Raw genomic sequence first — 27,709 nt, forward strand, 5'->3', positions numbered from 1 at the left:
ATCCCTTGACCCGTCCCCCCTTGGGGACACCTTGGGGACCCCCTGGTGCCACCGGTGCCACCCGTGTCCCCCTTGGTGACACCCCATGACCCCGTCCCTCCTTGGGGACCCCTTGGGGACACCCTGGTGACACCCGTGTCCCCCTTGGGGACCCCCCATGACCCTGTCACCCCCCTTGGGGACCCCTTGGTGACACCCCATGACCCCGTCCCCCCTTGGGGACCCCTTGGTGACACCCCATGACCCCGTCCCTCCTTGGGGACCCCTTGGGGACACCTTGGGGACACCGTGGTGCCACCCGTGTCCCCCTTGGGGACCCCCCCATGACCCCGTCCCCTCTTGGGGACCCCTTGGTGACACCCCATGACCCCATCACCCTTTGGGGACACATTGGGGACCCCCTGGTGCCACCGGTGCCACCCGTGTCCCCCCTTGGGGACCCCCCATGACCCCGTCCCTCCTTGGGGACACCTTGGGGACACCTTGGGGACCCCCTGGTGACACCAGTGCCACCCGTCCCCCCAGGCGCTGACCCCGAGGACGTCATCATGGGGGCGTTCAAGGTGCTGGACCCCGACGGGAAGGGATCGATCAAGAAGAAGTTGTGAGTGCGGGGACAGTGGGGACAATGGGGACAATGAGGGGACATTGGGGACAATGGGGGGACATTGGGGGAATGGGGACAATGGGGACAATGGGGACAATGGGGACAATGGGGGGACATGGGGACAATGGGGACAATGGGGACAATGGGGACAATGGGGACAATGGGGGGACATTGGGGGAATGGGGACATTGGGGACAATGGGGGGAATGGGGACAATGGGGACAAGGGGGACAACGGTGACATTGGGGACAATGGGGGGAATGGGGACGATGGGGACAACGGGGACAACAGGGACAACAGGGACAAGGGGGGGAATGGGGACAGTGGGGACAATGGGGACAATGGGGACAGTGGGGACAATGGGGACGATGGGGACAATGAGGGGACATTGGGGACAATGGGGACAATGGGGGAACATGGGGGGAATGGGGACATTGGGGACAATGGGGACGATGGGGACAATGGGGACAATGGGGACAACGGGGACAATGGGGACAACGGGGGGACATTGGGGGAATGGGGACATTGGGGACAATGGGGACAGTGGGGACAATGGGGACAACGGGGGGACATGGGGGGGACATGGGGGAATGGGGACAATGGGGACAATGGGGACAATGGGGACAGTGGGGACAATGGGGACAAGGGGGACAAGGCATTGGGGACTTTGGGGACACTGGGGGGAATGCGGGGAATGAGGGGAATGGGGATATGGGGACAATGGGGACAAGGGGCCAATGGGAACATGGAGGGACATGGGGACAATGGGGACGTGGAGGGGCAATGGGACATAGGGACAATGGGGGGGAATGGAGGGACTGGGGACTTTGGGGACGTTGGGGACATGGGGGGAATGAGGGGACTTGGGGACAATGGGGACAGTGGGGGGATGGGGACATTGGGGACAATGGGGACATTGGGACAGGGACATGGGGACGGGGGCACTGGGGCATGGGGACACAGGGACATGGAGGGATATAGCAGATACGGGGACATGGGGACATTGGGGACATCAAGGGACATTGGGGACATTGGGGACATTGGGGACATTGGGGACACGGTGCCATCTCCACTTGTCTCTCCGCAGCCTCGAGGAGCTCCTGACCACCCAGTGCGACCCGCTTCACCCCGAGGAGGTGACAATGTCCCCCAATGTCCCCAATGTCCCCAAAATGTCCCCCAACGTCCCCAAAACATCCCCAAAAGGTCCCCAACACCCTGACACCCTCAATGTCCCCCATGTCCCCAATGTCCCCAACCTCCCCAATGCCCCCAATGTCCCCAACACCCTCATTGCCCCCATTGTCCCCAATGTCCCCAAAACGTCCCCAATGCCCCCAATGTCCCTAATGTCCCCCATGTCCCCAATGTCCCCAACCTCCCAATGCCCCTGACACCCCCAATGTCCCCAATGTCCCTCATGTCCCCAATGTCCCCAACGTGTCCCCCAACGTCCCAACGCCTCCAATATCTTCAATGTCCCCAATGTCCCCGATTTTCCCCCAATGTCCCCAACATCCCCATGTCCCCCATGTCCCCAATGTCCCCACATCCCCAACGTCCCCAATGTCCCTAATGTCCCCAATGTCCCAATGCCTCAATGTCTTCAATGTCCCCAATGTCCCCAATGTCCCATTGTCCCCAACATCCCCAACGTCCCCTAATGTCCCCAATGTCCCCAATGCCCCCAATGCCCCCAATGTCCCCCAACATCCCTGATGTCCCCAATGTCCCCAACACCCCCAATGTCCCCAACACCCCCAATGTCCCCAACGCCCAATGTCCCCCGATGTCCCCGTGTCCCCAACGTCCCCATTGTCCCCAATGTCCCCAATGTCCCCATTGTCCCCATTGTCCCCAACGTCCCCCAACGTCCCCAGATCAAGAACATGTGGGCCGCCTTCCCGCCCGACGTGGCCCGCAACGTGGACTACAAGAACATCTGCTACATCATCACCCACGGGGAGGACAAGGAGGGCGAGTGACACCACGGGGACACGGGGACGGCCCCAAAAAAACGCCTTTTTTCCACCCGTTTCTGGGCTCTTTATTTCTAGGGGCGCTTGGGGACACCGAGGACGGGGGCGTTGGGGGGCGCTTGGGGACGTCGGCAGGTGGGGACGTCCCCATGGAGCCGTAGACGGGGATGGAGGCCCCATGGACCCATAGATGGGGATGGAGGCCCCATAGACCCATAGATGGAAATGGAGGCCCCATGGACCCATAGATGGGGATGGAGGCCCCATGGACCCATAGATGGAGATGGAGGCCCCATAGACCCATAGATGGGGATGGAGGCCCCATAGACCCATAGATGGAAATGGAGGCCCCATGGACTCATAGATGGGATGGAGGCCCCATGGACCCATAGATGGGGATGGAGGCCCCCATGGGGCAGGTGGGGACGTCCCCATGGACCCATAGATGGGGATGGAGGCCCCATGGGACGTCCCCATGGAGCCATAGACAAGAATGGAGGCTCCATGGACCCATAGATGGAGATTGAGGCCCCATGGACCCATAGATGGGGATGGAGGCCCCATAGACGGGAATGGAGGCCCCATGGACAGGAATGGAGGCCCCATGGAAGGGAATGGAGGCCCCATGGACCCATAGATGGGGATGGAGGCCCCAGCCCAGCCCCACAGCAGGGGGAGGGCCTCAGAAGGGCAGCTGGCCGTTGTCCCCGTTGTCCCCGTTGTCCCCGTTGTCCCCGTTGTCCCCGTCGTCCCCATCGTCCCCGTCATCGGGGAGGACGCGGAGGGAGAAGTCGAGCGCGGGGGCCGCCTGCGTGAGGCTCCCCATGGAGATGACGTCCACGTGGGGCCCCATCATGAGGGGCAGTTTGGCCTCCCCGATGCCCCCGCTGGCCTCCACGGTCACCGAGGGGAAGGCGGCCTTGACGGCGGCGGCGGCCGCGTGCAGCTCCTGCCCCACGGCGCCCCACGGCGCCCCACGGTCACAACGCAACCCATGGCACCCCATGGGCGACCCATGGTCAACCCAACCCAACTCGTGGTCAACCCAACCCATTGCACCCCATGGGCAACCCAACCCATGGTCAACCCAACCCAACCCATTGCACCCCATGGGCAACCCATGGTCAACCCAACCCAACTCATGGTCAACCCAACCCAACCCATTGCACCCCATGGGCAACCCATGGTCAACCCAACCCAACTCGTGGTCAACCCAACCCAACCCATTGCACCCCATGGGCAACCCATGGTCAACCCAACCCAACTCGTGGTCAACCCAACCCAACCCATTGCACCCCATGGGCAACCCATGGTCAACCCAACCCAACTCGTGGTCAACCCAACCCATTGCACCCCATGGGCAACCCATGGTCAACCCATTGAACCCCATGGTCAATGCAATGCAACCCATGGTCAACCCAACCCATTGCAGCCCATGGGCAACCCATGGTCAATCCAACCCAACCCATGGTCAACTCAACCCATTGCACCCCAAGGTCAACCCATGGTCAACCCAACCCATGGTCAACCCAACCCATTGCAGCCCATGGTCAATCCAACCCAACCCATGGTCAACCCATGGTCAATCCAACCCAACCCATGCTCAACTCAACCCATTGCACCCCAAGGTCAACCCATTGCAACCCATGGTCAACCCAACCCAACCCATTGCACCCCATGGTCAACCCATGGTCAACCCAACCCATGGTCAACTCAACCCATTGCACCCCATGGTCAACCCAACCCATGGTCAACCCAACCCATGGTCAACCCAACCCAAGGTCAACCCAACCCATTGCAGCCCATGGTCAACCCATGGTCAATCCAACCCAACCCATGGTCAACTCAACCCATTGCACCCCAAGGTCAACCCATGGTCAACCCATGGTCAACACAACCCAACCCATTGCACCCCAAGGTCAACCCATGGTCAACCCAACCCATGGTCAACCCAACCCAAGGTCAACCCAACCCATTGCAGCCCATGGTCAACCCATGGTCAATCCAACCCAACCCATGGTCAACTCAACCCATTGCACCCCATGATCAACCCATGGTCAACCCAACCCATGGTCAACCCAAGGTCAACCCAACCCAACCCATGCTCAACCCATGGTCAACCCAACCCATGGTCAACCCAAGGTCAACCCAACCCATGGTCAACCCAAGGTCAACCCAACCCAACCCATTGCACCCCATGGTCAACCCAACCCATGGTCAACCCAACCCAACCCATTGCACCCCATGGTCAACCCAACCCATGGTCAACCCAACCCATGGTCAACCCAACCCAACTCATCACACCTCAAGGTCAACCCAACCCATTGCGCCCCATGGCCAACCCAACGTCGACCCAACCCAACCCCTTGACCCCGCCCCCCCGTGGCCCCGCCCCCCGTGGCCCCGCCCCCCCGTGGCCCCGCCCCCCGCGGCCCCGCCCCCCCGCGGCCCCGCCCCCCGTGGCCCCGCCCCCGCGGCCCCGCCCCCGTGGCCCCGCCCCCCGTGGCCCCGCCCCCCCCGTGGCCCCGCCCCCACCTCCGGTTGGAAGTTGTCCAACATGACGATGTCGGCGCCGGCGCCCGCGGCCTCCAGGGCCTCGGCCAGGGAGCTGCACTCGACCTCCAGGCGCAGGAAGAAGCCGGCGACGCGGCGGGCGGAGCGGACGACCTGCGGGAACGGGGCGGGAGCTGGGAACGGGAACGGGAAACGGGAAACGGGAAACGGGAACGGGAGCCGGGAAATGGGAAATGGGAACGGGAGCCGGGAAATGGGAATGGGAAACGGGAAATGGGAATGGGAGCCGGGAGCTGGGAACGGGAACGGGATACGGGAAACGGGAAACGGGAACGGGAGCCGGGAGCCGGGATCCGGGATACGGGAACGGGAAACGGGAACGGGAGCCGGGAAATGGGAACAGGGGCCGGGAAACGGGAACGGGAGCCGGGAGCCGGGAAATGGGAACGGGAGCCGGGATCCGGGAACGGGAAACGGGAACAGGAGCCAGGAAACGGGAACGGGAAACGGGAAAGGGGATCCGGGAGCCGGGAAATGGGAACGGGAGCCGGGAAACGGGAACGGGAAACGGGAACGGGAGCCGGGAAATGGGAAATGGGAACGGGAGCCGGGAAATGGGAACAGGGGCCAGGAAATGGGAACGGGAGCCGGGAAGGGGATCCGGGATCCAGGAAATGGGAACAGGAGCCGGGAAATGGGAACGGGAAACGGGAAATGGGAATGGGAGCCGGGATACGGGAACGGGAAACGGGAGCCGGGAAATGGGAACAGGGGCCGGGAAATGGGATACGGGAGACGGGAAATGGGAATGGGAGCCGGGAAACTGGAACGGGAGCCGGGAAAGGGGATCTGGGAACAGGGATCCAGGAAAGGGGTCTGGGATCCAGGAAGGGAATCTGGGAAGGGGATCCGGGAAGGGGGACAGGGATCTGGGAAAGGAGATCCGGGAACAGGGATCCGGGAAGGGGATTCGGGAAGGGGATCCGGGAACGGAGATGGGGATCCAGGAAAGGGGAGCCGGGATCTGGGAAGGGCCCCAGGGATCCAGGAAGGGGCCCAGGGATCCGGGAAGGCCCCAGGGATCCGGGAAGGCCCCAGGGATCCAGGAATGACCCCAGGGATCCGGGAAGGCCCCAGGGATCCGGGAAGGGCCCCAGGGATCCGGGAAGGGCCCCAGGGATCCGGCAATTGCCCCAGGGATCCGGGAATGACCCCAGGGATCCGGGAAGGGCCCAGGGATCCAGGAAGGCCCCAGGGATCCGGGAATTGTCCCAGGGACCCGGGAAGGCCCCAGGGATCTGGGAATTGCCCCAGGGATCCGGGAATGACCCCAGGGATCCGGGAATGACCCCAGGGATCCGGGAAGGGGCCCCGGCGTCCGGGCGCCCCCACCTCGGCCACGGGGCGCCGCGCGGCCGCCAGGTGGTTGTCCTTGACCATGAGCCCCTCGCTCAGGCCGTAGCGGTGGGGCTGGGCCCCGCCCACGGCCAGCGCGTACTTCTCGGCCAATCGGAAGCCGGGCGTGGTCTTCCTGGTCCCGGCGATGGCCCCGCCCCAGCCGCGGGCCCGGCCAATGGCGACGGCCGCCGCGGCCGCCGTGGCCACCCCGCTGCAGCGGGCCAGCGCGTTGAGCGCCGCCCGCTCGGCCAATAGGAGCCCGGCTGCGGGGCCACTAATAACGGCCACCAACGTCCCCGGTGTCACCGTGTGGCCCTCGGGGACCTTCGGGGACAAGCGGCAGCCGGTGGCCTCGAACAGGGCCCGGGCGAAGGGGAGGCCGGCGAGGAGGCCCCGCGAGTGGCAGCGGAGGGCGGCGCGACGCGGCGCCCGCCCCACGGCCACGGCCGCCGGGTCCGGCCCGGCCGCGTCCTCCTGCAGCCACGCGAGGGCCAGCGAGCGCAGCCGGGGGGCCGGCAGGAGGGCGCCGAGCTCCTCCGGGGCCGCCATGGGGCGCTGCAACGGGACGGGGGGCGTTGGGTTAGGGTGGGACCCATGGAGACCCCATAAGGTGGGTCGGGACCCATAAGTTGGGTCTTGACCCATAGAGACCCAACAAAGTGGGTCTTGACCCATAGAGACCCAACTTGTTGGGTCTTGACCCATAAGTTGGGTCTTGACCCATAGAGACTCCCCAAGTTGGGTCTTGACCCATAGAGATGCCCCAAGTTGGGTCTTGACCCATAGAGACCCAACAAGTTGGGTCTTGACCCATAGAGACACCCAAGTTGGGTCTTGACCCATAGAGATGCCCCAAGTTGGGTCTTGACCCATAGAGACCCAACAAGTTGAGTCTTGACCCATAGAGACTCAACAAGTTGGGTCTTGACCCATAGAGAAACCCAAGTTGGGTCTTGACCCATGGAGATGCCCTATGTTGCATCTTGACCCGTAGAGACCCAACAAGTTGTGTTGGGACCCATTGAGACACCCAAGTTGGGTCTTGACTCATAGAGACCCAACAAGTTAGGCCTTGACCCATTGAGATGCCCTATGTTGGGTCTTGACCCATAGAGTCTCCCCAAGTTGGGTCTTGACCCATTGAGACACCCAAGTTGGGTCTTGACCCATAGAGACCCAACCAGTTGGGTCTTGACCCATAGAGATGCCCAAGTTGGGTCTTGACTCATAGGGACCCCTATGTTGGGTCTAGACCCATAGAGACCCAACCAGTTGGGTCTTGACCCATTGAGATGCCCAAGTTGGGTCTTGACCCATAGGGACCCCCCTATGTTGCGTCTTGACCCATAGAGACGCTGCCCAAGGCGGGTCCTGCCCCATAGAGACCCCCAGGCGGGTCCTGCCCCACAGGAGGGCGGCCCCACGCGGCGCCCGCCCCACGGCCACGGCCGCCGGGTCCGGCCCGGCCGCGTCCTCCTGCAGCCACGCGAGGGCCAGCGAGCGCAGCCGGGGGGCCGGCAGGAGGGCGCCGAGCTCCTCCGGGGCCGCCATGGGGCGCTGCAACGGGACGGGGGGCGTTGGGTTAGGGGGGGGACCCGTGGAGACCCCATAAGGTGGGTCGGGACCCATAAGTTGGGTCATGACCCATAGAGATGCCCTATGTTGGGTCAGGACCCATAAGTTGGGTCTTGACCCATAGAGACCCAACAAGTTGGGTCTTGACCCATTGAGAAACCCAAGTTGGGTTGGGACCCATAGACACCCCATAAGTTGGGTCTTGACTCATAGAGACCCAACAAGTTGAGTCTTGACCCAACAAGTTGGGTCTTGTCCTATAGAGATGCCCCAAGTTGGGTCTTGATCCATAGAGACCCAACAAGTTGAATCTTGACCCATAAGTTGGGTCTTGACCCATAGAGATGCCCTATGTTGGGTCTTGACCCATAGAGATGCCCAAGTTGAGTGTTGACTCATAGAGACCCAACTTGTTGGGTCTTGACTCATTGAGACCCCTCAAGTTGGGTCTTGACCCATAGACACCCCATAAGGTGGGTCAGGACCCATAAGTTGGGTCTTGACCCATAGAGACCCAACAAGTTGAGTCTTGACCCAACAAGTTGAGTCTTGACCCATAGAGACCCAACAACTTGGGTCTTGACCCATAGAGACGCCCAAGTTGGGTCTTGACCCATAGAGACCCCTCAAGTTGGGTCTTGACCCATAGAGACGCCCAAGTTGGGTCTTGACCCATAGAGATGCCCAAGTTGAGTGTTGACTCATAGAGACCCAACTTGTTGGGTCTTGACTCATTGAGACCCCTCAAGTTGGGTTGGGACCCACAGACACCCCATAAGGTGGGTCAGGACCCATAAGTTGGGTCTTGACCCATAGAGATGCCCTATGTTGAGTCTTGACCCAACAAGTTGAGTCTTGACCCATAGAGACTCCCCAAGTTGGGTCTTGACCCATGGAGATGCCCTATGTTGCGTCTTGACCCGTAGAGACCCAACAAGTTGGTTCTTGACCCATATGTTGGGTCTTGACCCATAGAGATGCCCCAAGTTGGGTCTTGACCCATAAGTTGGGTCTTGACCCATAGACACCCAACAAGTTGGGTCATGACCCATAGAGATGCCCAAGTTGGGTCTTGACCCATAGAGATGCCCTATGCTGAGTCTTGACCCATAGGGAGGGCCAAGTTGGGTTGGGACCCATAGATACCCCTAGGTTGGGTCTAGACCCATAGAGACCCCCCAAGTTGGGTCTTGACCCATAGAGACCCCTCAAGTTGGGTCTTGACCCATAGAGATGCCCAAGTTGGGTCTTGACCCATAGAGACCCCATAAGTTGGGTCTTGACCCATAGAGACCCAACAAGTTGAGTCATGACCCATAACTTGGGTCTTGACCCATAGAGATGTCCCAAGTTGGGTTGGGACCCATAGAAACCCCTAGATTGTGTCTAGACCCATAGAGACCCCCCAAGTTGGGTCTTGACCTATAGAGATGCCCCAAGTTGGGTTCTGACCCATAGAGACCCCTATGTTGGGTCTTGACCCACAGAAACGCCCAAGGCGGGTCCTGCCCCATAGAGACCCATATGTTGGGTCTTGACCCATAGAGACTCAACAAGTTGGGTCTTGACCCATAGAGATGCCCAAGTTGAGTGTTGACTCATAGAGACCCAACTTGTTGGGTCTTGACTCATTGAGACCCCTCAAGTTGGGTCTTGACCCATAGACACCCCATAAGGTGGGTCAGGACCCATAAGTTGGGTCTTGACCCATAGAGACACCCAAGTTGGGTCTTGACCCATAGAGATGCCCCAAGTTGGGTCTTGACCCATAGAGACCCAACAAGTTGAGTCTTGACCCATAGAGATGCCCTATGTTGGGTTCTGACCCATAGAGACCCCCTATGTTGGGTCTTGACCCACAGAAACGCCCAAGGCAGGTCCTGCCCCATAGAGACCCATATGTTGGGTTCTGCCCCATAGAGACGCCCAAGTTGGGTCTTGACCCATAGATTGCCCCATGTTGGGTTCTGATCCATAGAGACCCCTAAGTTGGCTCCTGCCCCATAGAGCAGGAGGATACCCTTGTATTGGGTCCTTGCCCCATAGGGACCCCTCAGTCCCCTCCTGCCCCACAGTGACCCCTAAGTCCCCTCCTGCCCCATAGGGACCCTCTTTAATGGGGTCCTGCCCCATAGACACCCCACAGGGACCCCTAAGTGCCCTCCTGCCCCATAGCGACCCCTAAGTTCCCTCCTGCCCCATAGGGACCCCTAACTCCCCTCCCGACCCATAGTGACCCCTAAGTCCCTTCCTGCCCCATAGGGACCCTCTCTGATGGGGTCCTGCCCCATAGACACCCCATAGGGACCCCCAAGTCCCCTCCCGCCCCATAGCGACCCCTAAGTCCCTTCCCGCCCCATAGCGACCCCTAAGTTCCCTCCTGCCCCATAGGGACCCTCTTTAATGGGGTCCTGCCCCATAGACACCCCACAGGGACCCCTAATTTCCCTCCTGCCCCATAGGGACCCTCTCTAATGGGGTCCTGCCCCATAGACACCCCATACGGACCCCTAAGTGCCCTCCCGCCCCATAGCGGCCCCTAAGTTCCCTCCTGCCCCATAGCGACCCCTAAGTCCCTTCCCGCCCCATAGGGACCCCTAAGTCCCCTCCTGCCCCATAGGGACCCTCTCTAATGGGGTCCTGCCCCATAGACACCCCACAGGGACCCCTAAGTGCCCTCCCGCCCCATAGCGACCCCCAAGTCCCCTCCCGCCCCATAGTGACCCCTAAGTCCCCTCCCGACCCATAGTGACCCCCAAGTCCCCTCCTGCCCCATAGCGACCCCTAAGTCCCTTCCTGCCCCATAGGGACCCCTAAGTCCCTTCCTGCCCCATAGTGACCCCCAAGTCCCCTCCTGCCCCACAGTGACCCCTAAGTTCCCTCCTGCCCCATAGGGACCCTCTCTGATGGGGTCCTGCCCCATAGACACCCCACAGTGACCCCCAAGTCCCCTCCCGCCCCACAGCGACCCCCTCCTGCCCCACAGCGGCCCCCGGGATCGGCCTCCCGGCCCCGCCCCCTCCCCCTCCCCCGCTGCTCCCGGCCGGGACCAAAGTCCAACCCAGGGCGGCCACGTCACCCCCTGCCCCATAGCGACCCCTCCCCCGCGTGGGGCCCTGCCCCATAGCGACCGCCTGCCCCATAGCGACCCCCACCTGCCCCATAGCGAGTCCTGCCCCATAGCGACTGCCCCGCCCTGCCCCATAGCGACCCCCTCCCGCCCCATAGCGACTCCCTGCCCCATAGCGACCCCTCCCCCGTGCGGGGCCCTGCCCCATAGCGACCCCCCCGCCCTATAGAGACCCCCTGCCCCATAGCGACCCCCTCCACCCTGCCCCATAGGGACCCCCTGCCCCATAGAGACCCCCTGCCCCATAGCGAGTCCTGCCCCATAGCGACCACCCCACCCTGCCCCATAGCGACCCCCTGCCCCATAGCGACCCTCCCCCGCACAGGGCCCTGCCCCATAGCGACCCCCCCCACCCCATAGCGACCCCCCCGTGCAGGGCCCTGCCCCATAGCGACCCCCTGCCCCATAGCGAGTCCTGCCCCATAGCGACCCCCTCCCCCGCGTGGGGCCCTGCCCCATAGCGACCCCTCCCCTGCGCAGGGCCCTGCCCCATAGCGACCCCCTGCCCCATAGAGACCTCCACCTGCCCCATAGCGAGTCCTGCCCCATAGCGACCCCCCGCCCCATAGCAACCCCTCCCCCTCACCTTTCCCTGCCCCATAGCGACCGGGGTCCTGCCCCATAACGACTCCCCCCAGAGGGTTCCTGCCCCATAGACCCCCACGGGGATCCCTCCCCATAGGGACCCACCCCTTGGGGTCCTGCCCCATAGCGACTGGGCTCCTGCCCCATAGGGATCCCCCCCACATGGGGGTCCTGCCCCATAGAGGCCCCCACCTCCAGCGGGGTCCTGCCCCATAGCGACACCGCACCCTGGGGGTCCTGCCCCACAGCGCCGCACACCGCCCCATAGCGCCCCATAGCGCCCCATAGCGCCCCACATCGCCCCATAGTGCCTCATAGGGACCCATAGCGCCCCACAGGGACCCATAGCACCCCATAGTGCCCTGCCCCATAGAGCCCCATAGGGACCCATAGAGACCCATAGCGCCCCACATCGCCCCATAGCGCCCCACAGGGACCCATAGCGCCGCACAGCGCCCTGCCCCATAGCGCCCCATAGGGACCCATAGCGCCCCATAGAGACCCATAGCGCCCCACACCGCCCCATAGCGCCCTGCCCCATAGCGCCCCATAGAGCCCCATAGCGCCCCACATCGCCCCATATTGCCTCATAGGGACCCATAGCGCCCCACAGGGACCCATAGCGCCCCATAGTGCCCTGCCCCATAGCGCCCCACAGGGACCCATAGCGCCCCATAGAGCCCCATAGGGACCCATAGCGACCCATAGGGACCCATAGGGACCCATAGCGACCCATAGCGCCCCATAGAGCCCCATAGGGACCCATAGCGACCCACAGCGCCCCACATCACCCCGCAGCGCCCTGCCCCATAGCGCTCCATAGAGACCCATAGCGCCCCACATCGCCCCATAGTGCCTCATAGGGACCCATAGCGCCCCATAGAGCCCCATAGGGACCCATAGAGCCCCATAGCGACCCATAGCGCCCCATAGAGCCCCATAGGGACCCATAGCGACCCATAGCGCCCCACACCACCCCGCAGCGCCCTGCCCCATAGCGCCCCATAGAGCCCCATAGGGACCCATAGCACCCCATAGGGACCCATAGCGCCCCACAGCGCCCCATAGCGCCCTGCCCCATAGCGCCCTGCCCCATAGCGCCCCATAGTGCCCCATAGCGCCCCATAGAGCCCCATAGGGACCCATAGCGCCCCATAGCGCCCTGCCCCATAGTGCCCCATAGGGACCCATAGGGACCCATAGCGCCCCATAGCGCCCTGCCCCATAGCGCCCCACAGCGCCCCGGCCCCTCTCACCGTCAGAGCCGGGGGGCGAATGGGGCTGGGGGGCGCTGGGAGGGGGCGGGACGGGCCCGGCGGAGCCGCCCCCGGATTGGCTGCTGGGAGCCCCGCCCCCCCGCGCGGCCCCGCCCCCCGTTGGGGGAGGGAGGCCCCGCCCCCTCCCCTCCCCCCCCAAGTGACCCATTGTCCCCAACGTCCCTGTCCCCATGACCCAAAAAGCCAATAAATCCACCCAAAATTCGAGCAAAGGGCCCAGGCGTCCGGGGACCCCCCCCCCCCCCGGCAAAGCAAAAATCAAATAAAAACCCCAAAAGTGCCTTTTTTAAAGCAAATTAAAAAAGAAGCTGAACTGAAAATGGAGTTTTTTGAAACAAATCAAAACGCAAAATGAAAAATGGATTTTTTAAAAAAATGCAAAAAAAAAATCCCCAGAACGGAAAATGAACGTTTTTCTGAGCAAATAAACCCAAAATTGGAACTGAAAATGACTCTTTTTTAAATAGATATATTTAAAAAGAAGAATGGAAAGAATAAAATTAAAAAGAACCGAAAATGAGCAACAAAATCCAACCGAAATAGTGAAATGGAGGAAAAAGAACCCAAAAATCCCAATGGAAACGGGACCCCCCCAATAAATAGGGGAGCAGCGAAAGGGGCCACGGGGGGAGTTGGGGGGCACCGGGGCCCTATAGGGGGATTGGGGGGCGCTGGGTCCCTATGGGTCCCTATGGGGGGACTTGGGGGGCCCAGGGCCCCATGGGGCGACTTGGGGGGCCCGGGGTCCCTATGGGGCCCTATGGGGGGACTTGGGGGGCACCGGGTCCCTATAGGGCCCCATGGGGCGACTTGGGGGGCGCTGGGCCCCATAGGGGGACTTGGGGGGCACTGGGGCCCTATGGGGGGACTTGGGGGGCACCGGGGTCCCTATAGGTCCCTATGGGGCAACTTGGGGGGCCCAGGGCCCTATGGGGGGACTTGGGGGGCGCTGGGTCCCTATGGGGTGACTTGGGGGGCGCTGGGCCCCATAGGGGGAGTTGGGGGGCCCGGGTCCCTATGGGGGGACTTGGGGGGCGCTGGGTCCCTATGGGGGGACTTGGGGGGCCCGGGTCCCTATAGGGCCCCATAGGGGGATTTGGGGGGTGCCAGAGCCCTATGGGCCCCATGGGGGGGACTTGGGGGGCACCGAGTCCCTATGGGGGGACTTGGGGGGCGCCCAGGCCCCATAGGGGGAGTTTGGGGGCACCAGGTCCCTATGGGTCCCTATGGGGCGACTTGGGGGGCACCGGGTCCCTATACGGCCCTATGGGGCAACTTGGGGGGGCCCCATGGGGGGACTTGGGGGGCACCGGGTCCCTATAGGTCCCTATGGGGGGACTTGGGGGGCGCCCAGGCCCCATAGGGGGAGTTGGGGGGCCCGGGTCCCTATAGGTCCCTATGGGGGGACTTGGGGGGCACCAGGTCCCTATAGGGCCCTATGGGGGAACTTGGGGGGCGCTGGGTCCCTATGGGTCCCTATGGGGGGACTTGGGGGTCCCGGGGCCCTATAGGGCCCATGGGGCGACTTGGGGGGCACTGGTTCCCTATGGGGGTACTTGGGGGGCATCCGGGGCCCTATGGGCGCCCCATGGGCCCCATAACCCCAATGGGGGGTCCTGAAGCACCTTCCCCCCCCCAGCCCCATAGGGAGGATCCTCAGCCCCATAGGGACCCCCTGGCCCCATAGGGGGAACCCCCAGCCCCATAGCAGGGAGCGGCGGCCCCATAGGGGGGATCTGGGACCCCATGGGGGGACCCCCAGCCCCATAGGGGGAATCCCCAGCCCCATAGCAGGGGGGACCCCCAGCCCCATAGGGATCCCCTGGCCCCATAGCGGGGACCCTGAGCCCTATAGGGGGGCTGGACCCCCCCAGCCCCATAGGGCGCCCCATAGCGGGGCTGGGCCGTAGTGTTCCGTGGGGCCGGGGGACCCACACGTGTTGGGGGGGGTGGGCGCCGCCACCTCCACGGGCGCTGTGGGGCAGGGGGCAGCCGTGGGGCAGCGCTATGGGGCAGCCGTGGGGCAGGCACCATGGGGCAGCGCTATGGGGCAGGTGCCGTGGGGCAGCAACGCTATGGGGCAGGTGCCGTGGGGCGGCTGCGGTGCTATGGGGCAGCCATGGGGCAGCGCTATGGGGCAGGCGCTGTCACTTCCATGGGCACCATGGGGCAGGCGCTATGGGGCAGCCATGGGGCAGCGCTATGGGGCAGTGGCTGTGGGGCAGCTGCAGCGCTATGGGGCAGCCGTGGGGCAGCCGCCGTCACCTCCAGGGGCGCCGTGGGGCAGGTGGCTGTGGGGCAGCCCCATGGGGCAGCCGTGGGGCAGCAGCTCCGCTATGGGGCAGCCGTGGGGCTGGCTGTGGGGCAGCGCTATGGGGCAGGCGCCATGGGGCAGCAACGCTATGGGGCAGCCGTGGGGCAGCCGCCATCACCTCCAGGGGCGCCGTGGGGCCAGGGCCGGCTGTGGGGCAGCCCCATGGGGCAGCCGTGGGGCAGCGGCTCCGCTATGGGGCGGGCGCCGTGGGGCAGCGGCGGCGGCTCCGCTATGGGGCAGCCTTTGAGCGGCGCTATGGGGCAGCCGTGGGGCAGCCGTGGGGCAGCCGCCGTCACCTCCAGGGGCGCCGTGGGGCAGGTGGCTGTGGGGCAGCCCCGTGGGGCAGCCGTGGGGCAGCAGTTCCGCTATGGGGCGGGCGCCGTGGGGCAGCAGCGGCGGCGGCTCCGCTATGGGGCAGCCATGGGGCAGCAACGCTATGGGGCAGCTGTGGGGCAGCGCTATGGGGCAGCGCTATGGGGCAGGTGCCATGGGGCAGCAACGCTATGGGGCAGCCATGGGGCAGCCGCCGTCACCTCCACGGGCGCCGTGGGGCCGGGGGCAGCCGTGGGGCCGGCTGTGGGGCAGCAGCAGCTCCGCTATGGGGCGGGCGCCGTGGGGCGGCTCCGCTATGGGGCAGCCATGGGGCTGGCTGTGGGGCAGCGCTATGGGGCAGGCGCCGTGGGGCAGCAACGCTATGGGGCAGCGCTATGGGGCAGCGCTATGGGGCAGGTGCCGTGGGGCAGCAACGCTATGGGGCAGCCGTGGGGCGGCTCCGCTATGGGGCAGCCGCGGGGCAGCCATGGGGCAGCCGCCGTCACCTCCACGGGCGCCGTGGGGCCGGGGGCAGCCGTGGGGCCGGCTGTGGGGCAGCAGCGGCTCCGCTATGGGGCGGGCGCCGTGGGGCGGCGGTGGCTCCGCTATGGGGCAGCCGTGGGGCAGCCGCCGTCACCTCCACGGGCGCCGTGGGGCAGGTGGCTGTGGGGCAGCCCCATGGGGCAGCCGTGGGGCAGCGCTATGGGGCGGGCGCCGTGGGGCGGCTCCGGCTCCGCTATGGGGCAGCCGCGGGGCCGGGCGGGGGATGCGGCTGGGCCGGGGGGGCGGCCGCAGCAGCCGCAGGCGCCGCAGGCAGCGCAGGGCGGCGGGGGGCAGCCGTGGGGCCAGCGCGCCCCATAGGCCGCCTGACACCGCCTGTGTCACCGGTTGTGTCACCGCCTGTCCCGGTGTCACCCGCTGCGTCACCCCGCGCACAGGCAGCCGCGCGGCCAGGGCGCCCCAAAGGGCCCCGAGTGTCACCGCTTGTGTCACCGGTGTCACCGGTTGTGTCCCCGGTTGTGTCACCGTCACCGGTTGTGTCACCGTCACCGCGCGCACAGGCAGCCGCGCGGCCAGGGCGCCCCATAGGCCCCCGAGTGTCCCCAATTGTCCCCCTGGTGTCCCCGGTTGCGTCCCCGGTTGCGTCACCGGTCGTCCCGGTGTCACCGCTTGTTTCCCCGGTTGTTTCCCCCATTGCCTCCCCGGTTGTCCCTCCATCGCCGCTCGCGTCACCGCTTGTCCTGGCGTCACCGGTCGCGTCCCTGATGTCACCCGTTGCGTCCCCGACGTCACCGCTTGTCTCCCCGCTTGTGTCACCGTCACCGCTTGTGTCACCGCTTGTGTCACCGTCACCGCTCGTGTCACCGCGCGCACAGGCAGCCACGCGGCCAGGGCGCCCCACAGGCCCCCGAGTGTCCCCGACTGTCCCCCCGGTGTCACCGGTTGCGTCACCGTCACCGCGCGCACAGGCAGCCGGGACCGGCGGCCGCCGCGGCGGGCGCGGGGGAACAGGCGGAACAGGCGGCGCTCGGAGGCCGCCCCCGCCCGCAGCAGCGCCGCGAACAGCGGCCGGGGCAGCCGCAACAGCGCGCGGAGCCACAGGCGGCCGCCGACTGTTCCCTTAAGGGGGACAATGGGGACAATGGGGACAACACGCGCCACCGCGTACAGCGGGACGAACAACCAGGGCCGGGCCAGGAGCTGCGCGGCCAACAGCAACACCGGGAGCCAGGGGGGTCCCCGCGTCCCCAGGGCCACCAGGGCCACCAGGGCCACCAGGGCCACCATCCCCATGGGGGACGTTGTCACCGCAATGGGGTGTCCCCATAGGGCCACCATGGAGAGGACGGGGGGGAGCCAAGGGGGTCCCCGTGTCCCCAGGGCCACCAGGGCCACCAGGGCCACCGTCCCCACGGGGGACGTTGTCACCGCGAGGGGGTGGCCCCATAGGGCGGCCATGGAGAGGACAAGGGGGAGCCAGGGGGGTCCCCGTGTCCCCAAGGCCACCAAGGCCACCAGGGCCAATGTCCCCAAAAGGGGGTGGCCCCATAGGGCCACCATGGAGAGGACAGGGGGGAGCCAAGGGGGTCCCTGTGTCCCCAAGGCCACCAGGGCCACCAGGGCCACCCCCATGGGGGACGTTGTCCCCATGGGGGACGTTGTCACCGCAATGGGGTGTCCCCATAGGGCCACCATTGATAGGACAGGGGGGAGCCAAGGGGGTCCCTGTGTCCCCAAGGCCACCAGGGCCACCAGGGCCAATGTCCCCACAAGGGGGTGGCCCCATAGGGTGGCCATGGCCACCAGCGGTGGCACCCATAGGTGTCTATGGGCTCCTAATGCCACCAGGGCCACCAGGGCCACCAGGGCCAGTGTCACCGTCCCCACAAGGGGGTGGCCCCATAGGGCGGCCGTTGTCACCACGAGCGGTGGCACCCACAGGTGTCTGTGGGCTCCTAATGTCACCAGGGCCACCGTGGCCAGTGTCATTGTCACCACGAGGGGGTGGCCCCATAGGGCGGCCATGATTGGGGACACCCGGAGGTGGCTACAGGCGCCCAGGGCCACCAGGGCCACCACGATGGGTGTCATTGTCACCAAAAGGGGGTGTCCCCATAGGGCGGCCATGGGTGGTGGCACCTGCAGGTGTCCCAGGGCCACTAGGGCCACCAGGGCCACCAGGGCCACCAGGGCGGGTGTCACTGTCACCATGGGCTGGTGTCCCCACAGGGCGGTGACGGTGACGACGACGGTGACGGTGACGGTGACGACGGCCGGGCGCCATGACGGCTCCTGTGGGCGGGGCCATGGGGTGAGGGGCGGGGCTATGGGGTGAGGACGGGGCTATGGGATGGGGCGGGGCTATGGGGATGGGGGCGGGGTCAGGGGCATGGGGTGAGGGGCGGGGCTATGGGGATGGGGGCGTGGCCATTGGATGAGGGGCGGGGCCATGGGGTGAGGGCGGGGCTATGGGGATGGGGCGTGGCCATGGCGATGGGGCGGGGCTATGGTGTGGGGGCGGGGCTATGTGGATGGGGGCGGGACCAGGGGGCGGGGCTATGGGGTGGGGGCGGGGCCCACATCCCCAGACCCCCCAATAACCCCCTTGATGCCCCCCGATCCCCCAGCCCCACATCCCCAATGACCCCCAATAACCCCCAGCCCCACATCCCCCCCCCAGCCCCACATCCTGCCCCACATCCAGCCCCACATCCAGCCCCAGCCCCACATCCCCCAATCCCCACATCCCACCCCACATCCCAGCCCCACACCCAGCCCCACATCCTGCCCCACATCCTGCCCCACATACAGCCCCACATCCCCCCCAGCCCCACATCCTGCCCCACACCCAGCCCCACATCCCCAATAACCCCCATAACCCCCAATAGCCCCCAGCCCCACATCCTGCCCCACACCCAGCCCCACATCTCCCCCAGCCCCATCCCCAGCCCCACATCCCGCCCCACATCCCCCCAGCCCCACATCCCCAATAACCCCCAATAACCCCCAGCCCCACATCCCAGCCCCACATCCTGCCCCACATCCCCCCAGCCCCACATCCCAGCCCCACATCCTGCCCCACATCCCCCCAGCCCCACACCCAGCCCCACATCTCCCCACATCCCTCCCCACATCTCCCCATATCCCGCCCCACATCCCCCAATCCCCACATCCCAACCCCAAATCCCAGCCCCACATCTCCCCACATCCCGCCCCACACTTGGGGGTCTCCCACCTCCCGCTGCTCCCGGCCGAGCGGAGCCGCCTCCTCCTGCTGCTCCTGGGGGACATTGGGGGGGTCAGGGGGTTTTTGGGGGGCATCAAGGGGGTTTTGGGGGGTTTTGGGGGATCCGGGGGTCACCTCGAGGTTCTCCAGCCCATGTAGACCCCATCCCACCTTGTTCTTCCCGTTCCCATTCCCACCATCCCCATTCCAGGACCATCTAGGGGTTCTCCAGCCCATGTAGACCCCATCCCACCTTGTTCTTCCCATTCCCATTCCCACCATTCCCATTCCAGGACCATCTAGGGGTTCTCCAGCCCCTCCAGACCCCATCCCACCTTGTTCTTCCCATTCCCATTCCCACCATCCCCATTCCAGGACCATCTAGGGGTTCTCCAGCCCCTCCAGACCCCATCCCACCTTGTTCTTCCCGTTCCCATTCCCACCATCCCCATTCCAGGACCATCTAGGGGTTCTCCAGCCCATGTAGACCCCATCCCACCTTGTTCTTCCCGTTCCCATTCCCACCATCCCCATTCCAGGACCATCTAGGGGTTCTCCAGCCCCTCCAGACCCCATCCCACCTTGTTCTTCCCGTTCCCATTCCCACCATCCCCATTCCAGGACCATCTAGGGGTTCTCCAGCCCCTCCAGACCCCATCCCACCTTGTTCTTCCCGTTCCCATTCCCACCATCCCCATTCCAGGACCATCTAGGGGTTCTCCAGCCCCTCCAGACCCCATCCCACCTTGTTCTTCCCGTTCCCATTCCCACCATCCCCATTCCAAGACCATCTAGGGGTTCTCCAGCCCATGTAGACCCCATCCCACCTTGTTCTTCCCATTCCCATTCTCACCATCCCCATTCCAGGACCATCTAGGGGTTCTCCAGCCCCTCCAGACCCCATCCCACCTTGTTCTTCCCGTTCCCATTCCCACCATCCCCATTCCAGGACCATCTAGGGGTTCTCCAGCCCATGTAGACCCCATCCCACCTTGTTCTTCCCATTCCCATTCCCACCATCCCCATTCCAAGACCATCTAGGGGTTCTCCAGCCCCTCCAGACCCCATCCCACCTTGTTCTTCCCATTCCCATTCCCACCATCCCCATTCCAAGACCATCTAGGGGTTCTCCAGCCCCTCCAGACCCCATCCCACCTTGTTCTTCCCATTCCCATTCCCACCATCCCCATTCCAAGACCATCTAGGGGTTCTCCAACCCCTCCAGACCCCATCCCACGTTGTTCTTCCCATTCCCATTCCCACTATTCCCATTCCAAGACCATCTAGGGGTTCTCCAGCCCATGTAGACCCCATCCCACCTTGTTCTTCCCGTTCCCATTCCCACCATCCCCATTCCAAGACCATCTAGGGGTTCTCCAGACCCTCCAGACCCCATCCCACCTTCCCGTTCCCGCTCCATCCCCTTTCCCATGACATTCCCAACCCACCTCCTTCTCCACGATGGCCTCCTCCTTCTCGGCCACCATCTTGGTGCCGCGCTGGCCCTCGAGCTCCTCCTCCGGGCGCTCATCCGGGTCCACCTTGAACTTCTTCTCCAGGGCCAGGAGGTCCTTGTGGCCGTTGAGCTGCTCGTCCTCCTCATCGTCATCGTCATCGTCATCGTCGTCGTCGTCCTCCAGGGTCTCCACGCTGAGGCTGTCGGGGCCCTATGGGGGACATGGGGCAGCTCGGAGCGGTGGCCGTGGGGGGCGCTGGGACCGTCACCGGCTCTTGGGGGCTCTCATTGGCTCTTGGGGACCCTCTTGGGCTCTTGGGGACCTTACTTGGCTCTTGGGGACCCTCTTGGGCTCCTGGGGACCCTCTTGAGCTCTTGGGGACCCTCTTGGGCTCTTGGGGACCTTCCTGGGCTCTTGGGGACCCTCTTGGGCTCCTGGGGCCTTCTCGGGCTCTTGGGGACCCTCTTGGGCTCTTGGGGACCCTCATTGGCTCTTGGGGACCTTCATTGGCTCTTGGGGCCTTCTTGGGCTCTTGGGGACCTTCCTGGGCTCCTGGGGACCCTCATTGGCTCTTGGGGACCCTCTTGGGCCCTTCAGGACCTTCCTGGGCTCTTGGGGACCCTCTGGGGCTCTTGGGGACCCTCATTGGCTCTTGCAGACCTTACTTGGCTCTTGGGGACCCTCCTGGGCTCCTGGGGACCTTCCTGGGCCCTTGGGGACCCTCCTGGGCTCTTGGGGACCTTCCTGGGCTCTTGGGGACCCTCATTGGCTCTTGCAGACCTTACTTGGCTCTTGGGGACCCTCCTGGGCTCCTGAGGACCTTCCTGGGCTCTTGGAACCTTCTTGGGCTCTTGGGGACCCTGATTGGTTCTTAGGGACCTTCCTTGGCTCTTGGGGACCTTCCTGGGCTCTTGGGGACCTTCCCCAGCTCTTGGGGACCCTCTTGGGCTCCTGGGGACCTTCCTTGGTTCTTGGGGACCTTCCTTGGCTCTTGGGGACCTTCCTGGGCCCTTGGGGCCTTATTGGGCCCTTGGGGACATTCCTGGGCTCCTGGGGACCCTCCTTGGACCTTGGGGACCTTCCTGGGCTCTTGGGGACTCTCTTTGGGTCTTGGGGACCCTCTCGGGCTCTTGGGGACCTTCCTGGGCCCTTGGGGACCTCCCTTGTCTCTTGGGGACCTTCCTTGGCTCTTGGGACCTTCTTGGGCTCTTGGGGACCCTCTTGGGCCCTTGGGGACCCTCTTGGGCTTCTGGGAACCTTCTTGGGCCCTTGGGGACCCTCATTGGCTCTTGGGGACCCTCTCGGGCTCTTGGGGACCCTCCTTGGCCCTTGGGGACCTTCCTGGGCTCTTGGGGACCCTCTTGGGGACCCTCCTGTCCCCCGGGGCCACCCCGTCCCCGCGCACCGTCAGGCAGCGGCCGCCGTCGTCACCGTCGTCCTCCCGCACCGCGTCGCAGTCATCGTCACCATCGTCACCATCGATGTCACCGTCTTGGTCACCATCATCATCAGCGTCGTCAACGGCATCGTCACCGTCTTGGTCACCATCACGGTCATCGTCATCGTCACCGTCTTGGTCACCATCACGGTCACCGTCACCGTCGTCGTCACCGTCGCTGTCCCCGTTGTCGCCGTCGCTGTCACCGTCACCGTCGCCGTCCCGGAGGAGGCTCCCGTGGAGACGCCGCTCCCGCGGGCCGTCGCGGTGTCGCGCGGTTGTCCTGGTCCTCCGGAGCAGCTCCACGACCACCGCGGGCGGCCACTCGCGCAGCACGAACGGGTGCTGGGGGACGCGGGGACACCCGGTCAGCGGGGTGTCCTTCCGGGTGGCCATCCGTCCATCCGTCCATCCATCCATCCGTCCATCCATCCATGTGTCCATCCGTCCATCCATCCATCCATGTGTCCACTCATCCATCCATCCATCCATCCATGTGTCCATCCATCCATCCATCCATCCACCCTTGTGTCCATCCATCCATCCATCTGTGTGTCCATCCGTGTGTCCATCCACCCATCCACCCACCCATCCACCCATCCATCCGTCCATCCATCCATCCATCCATCCACGTGTCCATCCCTCCATCCATCCATCTCTCCATCCATCCATCCATCCATCCGTCCATCCATCCACCCATCCGTGTGTCCTTCCATCCATGTGTCCACCCATCCATCCATCCATCCATCCATCCATCCATCCATCCATCCCCGTGTCCATCCGTCCATCCCTGTGTCCATCCCTCCTTCCATCCCCCCACCCATCCCGCTCTCCTTCCATCCCTCCCTCTCCCTGTCCCCAATGTCCCCCCATGTCCCCAATGTCCCCACGGTGTCCCCTCGGTGTCCCCAACGTCCCCATTGTCCCCATTGTCACCTGCAGCAGCCGCTCCGACGTCGCCCTCTGCTCCGGTCCCTTCCGCAGGTCCTATCCCCGTGTCCCCACGGTGTCCCTGTCCCCCCGTGTCCCCCCATGTCCCCCATGTCCCCACGATGTCCCCGATGTCCCTGTGTCCCCCCGTGTCCCCTCATGTCCCCAATGTCCCCATTGTCACCTGCAGCAGCCGCTCCGACGTCGCCCTCTGCTCCGGTCCCTTCCGCAGGTCCTATCCCCGTGTCCCCACGGTGTCCCTGTCCGCCCGTGTCCCCCCATGTCCCCACGGTGTCCCCAATGTCCCCGATGTCCCCAATGTCCCTGATGTCCCCCATGTCCCCTCGGTGTCCCCAATGTCCCCATTGTCCCCACTGTCACCTGCAGCAGCCGCTCCGACGTCGCCCTCTGCTCCGGTCCCTTCCGCAGGTCCCATCCCCGTGTCCCCACGGTGTCCCCGTCCCCCCGTGTCCCCACAGTGTCCCCATGTCCCCAATGTCCCCACGGTGTCCCCATGTCCCCATTGTCACCTGCAGCAGCCGCTCCGACGTCGCCCTCTGCTCCGGTCCCTTCCGCAGGCAGCAGGACACGAAGCCCTGGAAGCTCCCGGACCTGGGGAGCCGCCGACTGTCCCCAAGGGTCCCCAGTGTCCCCAAGTGTCCCCAGTGTCCCCAGTGTCCCCAAGTGTCCCCAAGGGCCCCCAAGTGTCCCCAAGAGTCCCCAGTGTCCCCAAGTGTCCCCAAGGGTCCCCAGTGTCCCCAAGGGCCCCCAAGTTTCCTCAGTGTCCCCAAGTGTCCCTGAGTGTCCCCAAGTGTCCCCAGTGTCCCCAAGGGTCCCCGAGTGTCCCCAGTGTCCCCAAGTGTCCCCAAGGGCCCCCAAGTGTCCCCAGTGTCCCCAAGGGTCTCCAGTGTCCCCAAGTGTCCCCAAGAGTCCCCAAGTGCCCCCAAGTGTCCCCAGTGTCCCCAAGGGTCCCCAGTGTCCCCAGTGTCCCCAAGTGTCCCCAAGTGTCCCCAAGGGCCCCCAAGTGTCCCCAAGGGTCCCCAGTGTCCCCAAGAGTCCCCAAGTGTCCCCAGTGTCCCCAAGTGTCCCCAAGGGTCCCCAGTGTCCCCAAGTGTCCCCAACAGTCCCCAAGAGTCCCCAGGGTCCCCGAGGGTCCTCGACTGCCCCCAGTGTCCCCAGTGTCCCCAAGTGTCCTCAGTGTCCCCAAGGGTCCCCAGTGTCCCCAAGGGCCCCCAAGTGTCCCCAGTGTCCCCAAGGGTCCCTGAGTGTCCCCAAGAGTCCCCAAGTGTCCCCAGTGTCCCCAAGGGTCCCCAGGGTCCCCAAGGGTCCCTGAGTGTCCCCAAGTGTCCCCAACAGTCCCCAAGAGTCCCCAGTGTCCCCAAGTGTCCCCAAGGGTCCCCAGTGTCCCCAAGTGTCCCCAAGGGCCCCCAAGTGTCCCCAGTGTCCCCAAGTGTCCCCAGTGTCCCCAAGGGTCCCTGAGTGTCCCCAGTGTCCCCAGTGTCCCCAAGTGTCCCCAAGGGCCCCCAAGTGTCCCCAAGGGTCCCTGAGTGTCCCCAGTGTCCCCAAGGGTCCCCAGTGTCCCCAAGCGTCGCCATGTGTCTCCATGTGTCCCTGAGTGTCCCCAAGTGTCCCTACGTGTCCTCATGTGTCCCTGCTATCCCCACATGTCCCCAATGTCCCCCATTGTCCCCAATGTCCCCCATTGTCCCCAATGTCCCCATTGTCCCCATCCCCCCCAATGTCCCCCAATGTCCCCATTGTCCCCATCGCCCCCATCGTCCCCATTGTCCCCATTGTCCCCATTGTCCCCGTTGTCCCCTCTCACCATTTTTGTCCCCGCAGCGCTGGCGCGTCCCCCTGCGCTATGTGGTACAGGGCTCCCATCGCCCCATTGTCCCCAATGTCCCCAGTGTCCCCAATGTCCCCATTGTCCCCATTGTCCCCATTGTCCCCATTGTCCCCATGTCCCCTCTCACCATTTTTGTCCCCGCAGCGCTGGCGCGTCCCCCTGCGCTATGTGGTACAGGGCTCCCATCGCCGTCATGTTGAACAGCGGCGGCTTCCGCTCCGCTGGGGACGGCAACAGGCGGACGCGTCACCCGCGGCGTCCCCAATGTCCCCAATGTCCCCAAGGGGGCCAAACCGCACCAAGGAGGGCGGAACGGGGCCAAAACGGGGCCAGAACGGGGCCAAAATGGGGCCAGAATAGGGACGGGGACAGGGATGGGGACAGGGACAGGGAACAGGCGGCCGCGTCACCTGCGGCGTCCCCAAGGTCCCCAATGGGGCCAAACTGCACCAAGGAGGGCGGAACGGGGCCAAAACGGGGCCAGAACGGGGCCAAACTGCACCCCAAAATGGGCTGGAATGGGGTAAAACAGGCCCTGGACAGGGATGGGGACGGGGACAGGAACAGGCGGACGCGTCACCCATGGGGTCCCGGTGTCCCCAATGTCCCCAATGTCCCCAGTCGCTCCAAGGAGGGTGGAACGGGGCCAAACTAGAGCCCAAAATGGGCTGGAATGGGGCAAAACAGGCCCTGTACAGGGATGGGGACGGGGACAGGGATGGGGACAAGCGGACACGTCACCCGCGGGGTCCCCGGTGTCCCCATTGTCACCCAGCTCGATGCAGGTGATCCCCAATGACCACACGTGTCCCCCCATTGTCCCCATTGTCCCCATTGTCACCCAGCTCGATGCAGGTGATCCCCAATGACCACACGTGTCCCCCCATTGTCCCCATTGTCACCCCATTGTCCCCATTGTCCCCATTGTCCCCATTGTCACCCAGCTCGATGCAGGTGATCCCCAATGACCACACGTGTCCCCCATTGTCCCCATTGTCCCCATTGTCCCCCCATTGTCCCCATTGTCACCCAGCTCGATGCAGGTGATCCCCAATGACCACACGTGTGTCCCCATTGTCCCCATTGTCCCCGTTGTCCCCATTGTCCCCATTGTCACCCAGCTCGATGCAGGTGATCCCCAATGACCACACGTGTCCCCCCATTGTCCCCATTGTCCCCATTGTCACCCAGCTCGATGCAGGTGATCCCCAATGACCACACGTGTCCCCCCGTTGTCCCCATTGTCCCCGTTGTCCCCATTGTCACCCCATTGTCCCCATTGTCACCCAGCTCGATGCAGGTGATCCCCAATGACCACACGTGTCCCCCCATTGTCCCCATTGTCCCCATTGTCCCCATTGTCACCCAGCTCGATGCAGGTGATCCCCAATGACCACACGTGTCCCCATTGTCACCCCATTGTCCCCATTGTTCCCATTGTCACCCAGCTCGATGCAGGTGATCCCCAATGACCACACGTGTCCCCCCATTGTCCCCATTGTCCCCATTGTCCCCATTGTCCCCGTTGTCCCCATTGTCACCCAGCTCGATGCAGGTGATCCCCAGTGACCACACGTGTCCCCCCATTGTCCCCATTGTCACCCCATTGTCCCCATTGTCCCCATTGTCCCCATTGTCACCCAGCTCGATGCAGGTGATCCCCAATGACCACACGTGTCCCCCCGTTGTCCCCCATTGTCCCCATTGTCCCCATTGTCACCCAGCTCGATGCAGGTGATCCCCAATGACCACACGTGTCCCCCCATTGTCCCCATTGTCCCCATTGTCACCCAGCTCGATGCAGGTGATCCCCAATGACCACACGTGTCCCCCCATTGTCCCCATTGTCACCCCATTGTCCCCATTGTCCCCGTTGTCCCCATTGTCACCCAGCTCGATGCAGGTGATCCCCAATGACCACACGTGTCCCCCATTGTCCCCATTGTCCCCATTGTCCCCATTGTCACCCAGCTCGATGCAGGTGATCCCCAATGACCACACGTGTCCCCCCATTGTCCCCATTGTCCCCATTGTCACCCAGCTCGATGCAGGTGATCCCCAATGACCACACGTGTCCCCATTGTCCCCATTGTCCCCATTGTCACCCAGCTCGATGCAGGTGATCCCCAATGACCACACGTGTCCCCCCGTTGTCCCCATTGTCCCCGTTGTCCCCATTGTCACCCAGCTCGATGCAGGTGATCCCCAATGACCACACGTGTCCCCCCATTGTCCCCATTGTCCCCATTGTCCCCATTGTCACCCAGCTCGATGCAGGTGATCCCCAATGACCACACGTGTCCCCCATTGTCCCCATTGTCCCCATTGTCACCCAGCTCGATGCAGGTGATCCCCAATGACCACACGTGTCCCCCATTGTCCCCATTGTCCCCATTGTCACCCAGCTCGATGCAGGTGATCCCCAATGACCACACGTGTCCCCCCATTGTCCCCATTGTCCCCATTGTCCCCATTGTCACCCAGCTCGATGCAGGTGATCCCCAATGACCACACGTGTCCCCCCGTTGTCCCCATTGTCCCCGTTGTCCCCATTGTCCCCATTGTCACCCAGCTCGATGCAGGTGATCCCCAATGACCACACGTGTCCCCCATTGTC

The 27,709-nt window shown here is 64.3% G+C and overlaps 1 protein-coding gene across 1 annotated transcript; it reads right to left on the reverse strand.

Moving 5' to 3' along the window:
* Nucleotides 1–3,268: 3,268 nt before the first annotated feature.
* LOC148590479 (nicotinate-nucleotide pyrophosphorylase [carboxylating]-like) lies at nt 3,269–7,047 on the reverse strand. The gene is made up of 3 exons (XM_088538996.1): nt 6,493–7,047; nt 5,122–5,253; nt 3,269–3,535 (listed from the first exon to the last, which is right to left on the reverse strand). The coding sequence occupies exons 1-3, from the start codon at nt 7,045–7,047 to the stop codon at nt 3,269–3,271; spliced, it is 954 nt and encodes a 317-aa protein (XP_088395122.1).
* Nucleotides 7,048–27,709: the final 20,662 nt, after the last annotated feature.

The sequence above is a fragment of the Tinamus guttatus genome, unplaced genomic scaffold (genome assembly GCF_059628265.1).
Source record: "Tinamus guttatus ecotype Peru unplaced genomic scaffold, ASM5962826v1 Tinamus_guttatus_pri_ptg001316l, whole genome shotgun sequence".
NCBI classification, from domain to species: domain Eukaryota; kingdom Metazoa; phylum Chordata; class Aves; order Tinamiformes; family Tinamidae; genus Tinamus; species Tinamus guttatus.